We start from the raw sequence: 11161 nt of genomic DNA on the forward strand, positions 1-11161 counted from the left end.
GGGGCATCAACAATATTTTATTTTGGGGGATTAACAGAGCTTTATTTGGGAGACATATTTATTTACCAGTTTTATTTTCTGATGATACTATGCATCACTGTGACACCGTGTCCACTGCCTTGACCCAACAGAACAACCCTTTTCTGAACACAAGCCTCTTTAAAGATATGGATTATATATATAATATAGGATGGATATAATATGTATGTGTCAAGTGGAGCTCAAATATTTGCACTAACATTGTTTTTGTTGCAGTATTATTCATTCTTGATGCATGGAGCTGTGCTAAAGTAGGCCAAATAAAGTATGATATAGTATTATATAACTACTAGTATTATATAAACACAAGCCATAGAAGAGTAGCCATAGCAGCAACCAATATTTCTTTATGAGGACTAAATTAAGATGATGTCAGCATTTAAAACGACTTCCTAATACTTTAACAGAGGGTGTGTTAACTTCCTGTTGGGGGGGCGGGGGGCGTCGATTAAAGTGTACCCCTGAACAAGGGACCAACAGCTTGCAGAGAAGAAAGGCTGATAATATTCTGTGTAAATAGAGGATGAATGCTAGAGTTCTTGTACAGTCAACTCCTATAAATACAAATAAATAAATATATAAATAAAATATAAATATGTATTATTCATATTTTAATGTGTCCTGATTAAACAGACTAAATAACAGTATAAATAAAAGGTTACAAAAGTGTTACAGTTTTTGAAATTGGTCACAGTGACACAGGTTGAGTTATGGGGATATGGAGAGGAGACATCGGAATAACAACATTGATCAATCAACATTTGTTTTTGATGCCTACACATTTAAACTGGTATGGGGTTTAGTAGCGTTAGGGTCATTAGTAAAAGGGTTAGGGTTAGGGGTACATTTAGGGATTAGTAGTGTTAGCGGGATAGTAGGGTTAGGGGTGAGGCCCCTCCCCCTGGAAACTTCTAATAATGATGAAACATTATTAGGAATTCACATTACGTGCAGCATTAGAAGTAGAGCTTGTTTGAAGGTCTCCATTGGAACAGAGAGTCCGCTCATCTTAACTGAATCTGGTGGCCACCATGGCTGCTCCTTGGATGAATCCAACAGAACACTGACCACGACCAAAACACATTGCCATCGGTACAGCCCACCACGCATACAAGTCCAGCCCAGCATGTCCTGTGGTGATTCCGAGCGTGGTTCGTGCTGAGCTCCATGGCGGTGCTGTAAGTGAAGATTACGTCATATGTGGTCGCGGTGGGCCCGCTGGTAGACCCGGTCCCAGGCCACGGTGCGGCAGACGCAGAAGAAGTCCCAGAGGTTGCAAAGGAGGCCACGGTCGAAGGGGTTGTCCTCCCCGTCGCCCCAGCTCCTCAGGTAGGCGATGCGCGGGCGGGACATGAACTCCCAGGTGGTGGTGTTGGTGGAAGCCAGGTAGAGGTGGCAGCCCAACAAAACCAGCACCACCATGCTGAACACCCCTGTCACGGCCACGCACCCCAGCAGCACACCGTGAGTCCTCAACCACGGACCCCACCCCACCTGGGACCAGCTCAGCCCTGACCTGAGGAGATGAGGGGAGGAATAGAGGAGATGAAATGGGGAGCAGAGAGGAGAGGAGGAGGAGAGGTTGTGAGGATGATAGTAACACCGGAACAGCACGTATTTATCATGAGCTCAGGTCATGTTATCACATGCAAACATGAATGAGTGAGGCGCTATGAGGATACCCACAGAGCGAGGTGGAAGGCCCAGGTCAGAGCTCCCAGCTGGACCAGCAGGTAGAGGAGGAACCAGCGATGGTTCTGCTCCCCGACACAGTTCTCTATCCAGGGGCAGTGGTGGTCAAACTTACGCACACACCTCTGACATGCCTTGCAATGCCTCGCTCTCATTGGCTGCTGCTCCAGAGAGAGAGGGACATGAGAGAATGACTGGAGTTTACTGGATTTGAGTAAATTATGTGATCATATTCTTTAGGGATATTTTAGGCCACTCTGGCAGCAACACAAACAGTTGAATCAATTCTTTAATCCTAAGGAGAATCACGGGGGAGAAGAGGAGTGCTAGGAAAACAAGAGTAACCCAGGATGGGGGGGGGGGGGGGGGGCACTATGACCACTTTTAGTTGACTAAACAGCCTTTACGACAACTTTTCCATGCCCTCATCTCCCTCCCCGTCTCAGCCCTGTTGCTGATCATGCAGTAAATATGTTTCTTCTTCCTTGTTATTTTTTCTGTATAGCGGTAACCAAATAGGAAATAGTGGGTTACCCCTTTTTTTTGGTTAACTTAGAAAACCGATTATGATTGGAATGTATCCAGTATCCCTGCCCTATGTATGTGTTTTGATATACTGTTGTTTGTGATTAACTAAATATAATAATGGGAAAGGACACATAATGGGACACTGACATAATGGGATGGTGACACAATGGGAGAGAGTAACACATAATGGGAGACAGAGGCACACAGAGTGTGAGAGTGACAAGTAGAGAGTGAACCATATCGCATGATGGCGTTGGTTGGGAAGGGGGGGTACCTGCAGCAGGCAGTATCCGCAGCGTCGCAGGCGGGGAGTGGCGGCCTGGGGGAGCATGGCCTCCTGGTCCTCACTGGCCCCAAGCGGTCCCTGAAGGAGACACAGCTGTTAGACTCACTCCCTCTTTAAGAGACACTGAAGTACATTGGTAGGATAGTACAGCACACATATATCAGTTAATATTCTACACCTGTAGGGTATCAGTGAGGGTAGAACCCGGGTCAGTTTTAGCAATAGTAGAGTATATTTAGCATAGTACCTACCTCGACAGTGTCAATGAGGTATGGGACCATCAGAGAAGACCAAGTACAGTAGTATAGTATCGTACTAGTAAAGTACGTTAGGTTAAAGTATACCTGGACAATGTCCGTGAGAAAGTCAAAGTATACCTGGACAGTTTCGGTGAGGATGAACCCTGGGTCCATCAGAGAGACGGTGAAGTACAGCATTACAGACAGCAGGACGAGCAGCGAGAACACGACCGGCTGCATCAGCTCTCCCTGCTCCTCGAACCTCCGCAGGTCTGACCATAACATGTATACACACATAACATATATATGCATATATATATATATACATACATACATACATACATACATACATACATACATACATACATACATACATACATACATATATATATATACAGAACAGGGATTATTGTGTCCTGTACAATGAGAAAACAGCGTTATAAGCTAGGCTAGGACGGTATGTTTATAGTACATTAAGAGTTGTCGTTTCAATATAATTACCAGTGTCATGTAGAAAGAGAACCAGAGTTATTAGCCATGTTAGGACGGTATGCCCGCTCCTAACAAGGAAACCAGAGCGGAAAACCTTTTTTAACATACTTTTAACTCAATGAATACAATGCTTTATCATTCATATATTATAAATCATATGTATCAGATATATCAGACAATATTGTAAAGAAAATGAATAAGTCTTCAGTATTTCCTACTTCCGTATTTTGCAACGGAAGTTGAGTTGGGACAAACAGTGCGGAGTAAAACAACAAGGCTGCGTTCAAGTCATGTAGAACAGTCAACGGTCAAAAGCGATTCCCAACAAAGCCCCCGGGAACAGGAGCCGGGTCCTACCAGACCATCGTACTTCATTTAAGTTGTACAGAAGTAGTGAAGTAGTACTACCAGAGCCCGTCTACGAAGAGCCTGGGCACTTCCTATATGTTGCAGCTTTAAAGGTGCTAAAAACAAGCGCACCTTAGTGGTGACATCATGTCACACACAGACAATCTGATTTAATTGATAAGCGGGGGGTGGTGCGTTCGAGTATTCTCTGCGAACCGACTCGGATCTCGGATCTGACGCCACGCCCACACTTCAAGCGTTTTATTATTTCACTCAGTCGTTGGAGGAAAACATGGACGCCCCCCGGAAAGCTGTTGTCGCGGTAGCATTGGCAGAGGACCAGGCGATCCAATATAAGTAGGCTATAGGCCAAAGTCAAGTCAAGTCAGGTTTATTTATATAGCACATTTAAAACAACAGTAGTTGACCAAAGTGCTGTACACAAATACAATATATTTGTGTACATAGGCAGAGATACGGACGCAGTAAGGTATTGCAGTAATACGAGTGATTGAAATTACCATTTAAACCACCAAAGTGGTCCAAGCACAATGAAAACAGTTCATACTTCAAGTCACAATGGGCGCAGCCATCTTGAATTCTGTCTCGGAATTTCGCTCGGTCACCACTGAGTTCAACCGAGATGGCGAGATCGCCGTCCGAGGAAAAGGGGCGTGTTTGTGCGTGTCGCTAGGCAACGTCCTCGGACCTCCGAGACGGATGGATATTAAAACGCACCATTGGTTTGGGACCTTGTAAATTGTTTGATTGTTGATTGTTCATGATATGCGACCCATTGTCATGATGTAAAGAGAGAATAAACGAAAACTATTGTCCTGCAATAGTTGGTGCCGAAACCAGGGAACATTTAGATGAAGGAAGAAGAGGACGAAAAGTCCATTGGTTTGCAAGACAAACAAGAAAAACAGAAAAAAGGAACAATGGCTGAAATCGACCGTAGAAAGAAAAAAAGATCCTCAATCCGCACCGCTGTAACCAGACTGATTAACAAGATTGACGACGAACTTGTTAAAGAAAGACCAGATCATGATGCATTGGAAGAGTTGCTGGAGCAATTGATATTGAAAGAAGATTATTTGACTAAAATGGATTTGGATGTGGAAGAACAAACAGCGACAGAAGATATAGAAGATGAGGTTTCAAGAGCCTTAGAATACAAAGATCACATATCACTGAGGAAGACGAGGACAAGGAGAGCGCTAAGAAGAGCGAAAGATGATGCAGAGTCTGCCCCATGCGTAATAACTAGAGCTGTCAAGCGATTAAAATATTTAATCGTGATTATTGGCATTAATGTCATAGTTAACTCACGATTAATCGCATTAATCACAAATTATTTTTCTATGCTAAATATCCCTTGATTTTTTTGTCCCATAATTCTTCTAATTTTAATTCTCTTATCAACATGGTGAAGTGCATCGGCTTGCCTTGTGCAAATGATTTTTTATTGATAACAACATTGGCATATACTGATCAAAACAGGACGATACAAAAAAAGAGCCTATAGTGCAATTAAACGACTGCTTTGAACAAATGTCATTTGAACATAGCAGTCAGGCTACTGCTTCTTTGTTTTGAGCCAAAGAAAAAAAAATCGTGCGATATTTTTTTTTAACGCCGTTAAAATTGGTTTGCGTTAACGCCGTTAATAACGCGTTTAACTGACAGCTCTAGTAATAACGTGAAGCTGCCTAAACTTGTGATAGAAAAATATTCTGGAGACATCAGCCAGTGGCAGTACTTTTGGGGACAGTTTGACACGGCAGTGAACAGTAATCATAACTTAACAAAAACGGATAAATTCAGTTAGCCTATCTGAGATCATATCTCACTGGCGCAGCTGCCAATGTAGTCGCAGGGTTACCATTAACTGATTCAAATTATGAAAACGCTACTCAGCTGCCGCAGAAAAGATTTGGCAGAAAGGATTTGGTAAATAATGCTCATATGACCAAAATGTTGAATCTTAATCCTGTAAAAAATGTCAGTGACATAAAATCGCTCAGATATTTGTATGATAATTGTGAGATCCAAATTCGTAGTCTGGCTTCAATGGGAGTCGTCTCTGACACGTATGGTAGCTTACTGTGCCCCATTCTAATGAAGCTCATTCCCGAAGAGATAACATTAGACTTCAGCAAACAAGTTGAAGAGGATGATGTCTGGAAAGTGGAAGAACTGATGAGCTTCATTCAAAAGGAAGTGGACAGCCGGGAGCGCACGGCCAACATGTCTAAAAGCGGAAAAGAGCGCACAAGTGCGGAACGTGAAAAGGAAACACCAGGCGCATGGGAAATGCGAACAAGACGACATAACACAATGACAACGTCTACCCTTTATGCGGCGAACCAAATGGACAGACAATATTGTTTTTTTTGTGAGAAAAATAATCACCAGTCTAAACACTGCCATGAAATGTCTGTGCCTGAGAAAAAAGAAAAGTTAAAAAATCAAGGAAGATGCTTTGTGTGTTTTGGAACGAGACATGTTGCCAAGGATTGTCGCACTAAAGGTATCTCTTGTGAGAAATGTAATCGACGTCATCACCAAGCTGTGTGCTCCTATGATGGGCGTGAATTCAGAAAAGAAAATGAACCGGCAGATGCCGTGATGTCCATGTCTCCCAGTGAATCAAAGCGAGAATCAGTTCTCCTTCAGACCGCTACTGTCTGGATAGAAACTCCAGTTACAAGGCAACTCACCCGCTGTCTACTGGACGGAGGGAGTCAGCGAAGCTTTGTGCGTAAAGATATCTCCAGTGCGCTCAACCTCCCCAAAGTAGGTGAAGAGACTCTAAAGTTACACACGTTTGGCTCTAGTGTCCCACAAAATATCACCTGTAATAAAGTAAAATTAACACTGAGCAACATCAGAGATGGCCAAAGTGTACAGTTAGAAGTGTTGGAAATCCCAAGAGTGTGCTCTTCCATTGTGAGAGTAGCGGGAGAGGAAGTGCGCAGAGAACTGGAGCGAAAAGGCCTGCAGCTGGCTGACACTTCAGTGAGCGGAATGGAGACGCAGGAGCTTGGAGTCCTCATCGGTGGCGATCACTACTGGAAAATTGTGACAGGAAAATTGGAGCGACTCTCAGAGTCTCTGGTAGCGGGTAAAAGTCAGCCGCAGGTTCCATATTCGCTGGATATTCGGTTTTCATTTACCCCGCAATCAGCTTTATCAACCCAATTGCATTTCATTACGGCTGTAGTTTGTTGAGGACAGCATAGGACACCGTATCAACAAAAATCACAGTGACATGTTGCTCCTATCGATATCTGTGCGAGAAAAGCTCTTAAATCAACGTCCTGGCTGCTGTCTGTTTTAGGGACCGTCTACAAATTACACCCCACAGACTGGTGGCAGAAACGTTTCCATGGAATTGTTTCAGGGAAGAAATCACCACAAATCACTTGAAACATATTTTCTCATTCTGATTGCTGTAGTACTTGCCAATGGTGGGCCTTTACTTACTACGGGTCATTATGTGTTGATATTTTGCATAATAGTGGAACAGGATGAAATTAATAGCTAAAATATTCACAAAAAATCAATAAAAGTACATTTTTTCATTCTGATTGCTGTATTACTTGCCAATGGTTGGCTGTTACTTACTACGGGTTATTATTTGTTGAAATTTTGCATTATAGAGAATGAGGATGCAATTAATAGTTTCAAATATTCACCAAAAATCAATAAAACTACATTTTTTCATTCTGATTGCTGTAGTACTTGCCAATGGTTGGCTTTTACTTACTACGGGTCATTATTTGTTGAAATTTTGCATTATAGCGAATGAGGATGTAATTAATAGTTTCAAATATTCACCAAAAATCAATAAAACTATTTTTTTTCAATCTGATTGCTGTAGTACTTGCCAATGGTTGGCTTTTACTTACTACGGGTCATTATTTGTTGAAATTTTGCATTATAGCGAATGAGGATGCAATTAATAGTTTCAAATATTCACCAAAAATCAATGGAAATACATTTTCGCATACTGATTGCTGTAGTACTTGCCAATGGTGGGCTTTTACTTACTACGGGTCATTATTTGTTGAGATTTTGTATTATAGCGAATGAGGATGCAGTTAATAGTTTCAAATATTCACCAAAAATCAATAAAACTACATTTTTTCAATCTGATTGCTGTAGTACTTGCCAATGGTTGGCTTTTACTTACTACGGGTCATTATTTGTTGAAATTTTGCATTATAGCGAATGAGGATGCATTTAATAGTTTCAAATATTCACCAAAAATCAATGGAAATACATTTTCGCATTCTGATTGCTCTAGTACTTGCCGATGGTGGGCTTTTACTTACTACGGGTCATTATTTGTTGAAATTTTGCATTATAGCGAATGAGGAGGTAATTAATAGTTTCAAATAAAGTCAAAGTAAAAGCCAACCAAAAAATTAGTTTTATTGATTTTTGGTGAATATTTGAAACTATTCATTGCATCCTCATTCGCTATAATGCAAAATCTCAACAAATACTGACCCGTAGTAAGTAAAAGCCCACCATTGGCAAGTACTACAGCAATCAGAATGAAAAAAATTAGTTTTATTGATTTTTGGTGAATATTTGAAACTATTCATTGCATCCTCATTCGCTATAATGCAAAATCTCAACAAATACTGACCCGTAGTAAGTAAAAGCCCACCATTGGCAAGTACTACAGCAATCAGAATGAAAAAATGTAGTTTTATTGATTTTTGGTGAATATTTGAAACTATTAATTGCATCCTCATTCGCTATAATGCAAAATTTCAACAAATAATGACCCGTAGTAAGTAAAAGCCCACCATTGGCAAGTACTACAGCAATCAGAATGCGAAAATGTATTTCCATTGATTTTTGGTGAATATTTGAAACTATTAATGGCATCCTCATTCGCTATAATGCAAAATTTCAACAAATAATGACCGTAGTAAGTAAAAGCCCACCATTGGCAAGTACTACAGCAATCAGAATGCGAAAAGTATTTCCATTGATTTTTGGTGAATATTTGAAACTTTTAATTGCATCCTGTTTCACTATTATGTAAAATATGAACAAATACTGACCCGTAGTAAGTAAAAGCCCACCATTGGCAAGTACTACAGCAATCAGAATGCGAAAATGTATTTACATTGATTTTTGGTGAATATTTGAAACCATTAATGGCATCCTCATTCGCTATAATGCAAAATTTCAACAAATAATGACCCGTAGTAAGTAAAAGCCCACCATTGGCAAGTACTACAGCAATCAGAATGCGAAAATGTATTTACATTGATTTTTGGTGAATATTTGAAACCATTAATGGCATCCTCATTCGCTATAATGCAAAATTTCAACAAATAATGACCCGTAGTAAGTAAAAGCCCACCATTGGCAAGTACTACAGCAATCAGAATGCGAAAACGTATTTCCATAGATTTTTGGTGAATATTTGAAACTTTTAAATGCATCCCGTTTCACTATTATGTAAAATATGAACAAATACTGACCCGTAGTAGGTAAAAGCCCACCATTGGCAAGTACTACAGCAATCAGAATGCGAAAATGTATTTACATTGATTTTTGGTGAATATTTGAAACCATGGATTGCATCCTCATTCGCTATAATGCAAAACTTCAACAAATAATGACCCGTAGTAAGTAAAAGCCCACCATTGGCAAGTACTACAGCAATCAGAATGCGAAAATGTATTTACATTGATTTTTGGTGAATATTTTAAACTATTAATTGCATCCTAATTCGCTATAATGCAAAATGTCAACAAATAATGACCCGTAGTAGGTAAAAGCAAACCATTGGCAAGTACCACAGCAATCAGAATGAAAAAATGTAGTTTTATTGATTTTTGGTGAATATTTGAAACTATTAATTGCATCCTCAATCGCTATAATGCAAAATTTCAACAAATAATGACCCGTAGTAAGCAAAAGCCAACCATTGGCAAGTACTACAGCAATCAGAATGAAAAAATGTAGTTTTATTGAGTTTTGGTGAATATTTAAAACTATTAATTGCATCCTGTTTCAATATTATGTAAAATATGAACAAATACTGACCCGTAGTAAGTAAAAGCCCACCATTGGCAAGTACTACAGCAATCAGAATGAGAAAATGTATTTCTATTGATTTTTGGTGAATATTGGAAACTATTAATTGCATCGTCATTCGCTATAATGCAAAATGTCAACAAATAATGACCTGTAGTAAATAAAAGACCCCCTACTGGCAAGTACTACAGCAATCAGAATGAGAATATGTGTTTTTATTGATTATTGGTGATTTATTTCCTGAAACAATTCCATGGTAACGTCTATGGCACCAGTCCGTGGGGTGTAATTTGTGGACGGTCCCTAAAACAGATTGCAGCCGGACCGTAATTACAGCGCTGTTCTTGCACAGATATCGATAGCAACAACTAATTTCGGTGTGATTTTTTGTCAGTACGCTGTCCTATACTGTCCTCAACATACTACACCCGTAATATAGGGCAATTTTGTTGATTAAGCCGATTGCTGGATTAATCCGATTGCAAAACTGAATATCCGGCGAATATCCAACCTGCTGCTAACTTTTACCCGCTGTCGCAGGTGGCGCTGGACAGCAAGTTTGGATGGTTAATACAAGGAACCGTATCCATGCTAAATGTGACAACTGAAACAGAACCTACAGATGTCGGAACTCTGCACGTGAGTGTTGGACTGGATGAGAAAATAAATCACACACTGCGCTCCTTCTGGGAAATCGAATCCATCGGGATAATGAATGACAAAGAATCACAGAAAAGTAATGAGGAGGCATTGCAGCTGTTTGAAAAAACTGTCCAGTTCAAAGAAGAAAGATACGAGGTGAGATTACCTTGGGAAAATGATGACGCTGTAAAAGAAAATGTGGCAGTTGTGGAAATGACCAGTTTGTTAAATTCCAAAGGTTCAAAGGAAATGGAAATACTCGAAATAAAGAACCACAGTGACCTCAGCCGAATGCTGCGGATTAGGCTACTGCCTGGGTCCGACGATTCATAAACAACGCCAGAGAAAAGGCAAAAAGCACCGGAACATTAACAGCTGGAGAAATCGCTGACGCAGAGCTTTATTGGATCCGATTAACGCAGAATCAAAGTTTCTACGAAGAAATCAATCAACTGAAAAGAGGTAAAGAAGTTCACTTTCAGTCCAAAATTAAGTCTCTAAGTCCCTTTCTGGATGACAGTGGAGTACTAAGAGTGGGAGGCAGGTTACAGATGACAGGATTGAAGTTTGAACAAAAACATCCCTGCATCCTCCCTGCAAATTAGGCCTACATGTTTTCTGAGCTGATTGTAAGAAAATATCACCAGCAAGTGTTGCATTCTGGTCTCAAAGACACGCTAAACCAAGCGAGAGAAAGATTCTGGATAATGAAAGGAAGACAACTAACGAAAAGAGTTGTACACGCTTGTCTTATCTGTCGTAAATATAAAGCCAAACCAGCCCAGCAGATTTCAGCGCCTTTACCTGCGCAGCGCATTGAGGAAGC

General features: G+C 40.5%; 1 protein-coding gene across 4 annotated transcripts; it reads right to left on the reverse strand.

Annotated features, from left to right (window-relative positions):
- Nucleotides 1-57: 57 nt before the first annotated feature.
- LOC115545086 (probable palmitoyltransferase ZDHHC12) lies at nt 58-6920 on the reverse strand. Of its 4 annotated transcripts, none has more exons than XM_030357892.1 (6): nt 6804-6920; nt 3286-3344; nt 2923-3056; nt 2534-2623; nt 1726-1892; nt 58-1555 (listed from the first exon to the last, which is right to left on the reverse strand). In XM_030357892.1, exons 3-6 carry the CDS (start codon nt 3022-3024, stop codon nt 1234-1236), a joined length of 681 nt encoding a protein of 226 aa, XP_030213752.1. In that variant the 5' UTR covers nt 3025-3056; nt 3286-3344; nt 6804-6920; the 3' UTR covers nt 58-1233. The 4 variants fall into 4 exon arrangements, with proteins under 4 accessions (XP_030213752.1, XP_030213753.1, XP_030213754.1 ...); XM_030357893.1 differs by lacking the exon at nt 6804-6920 and adding an exon at nt 3495-3923; XM_030357894.1 differs by lacking the exons at nt 3286-3344; nt 6804-6920 and adding an exon at nt 6348-6366.
- Nucleotides 6921-11161: the final 4241 nt, after the last annotated feature.

The sequence above is a fragment of the Gadus morhua genome, chromosome 6, assembly GCF_902167405.1.
Source record: "Gadus morhua chromosome 6, gadMor3.0, whole genome shotgun sequence".
Lineage (NCBI taxonomy): Eukaryota > Metazoa > Chordata > Actinopteri > Gadiformes > Gadidae > Gadus > Gadus morhua.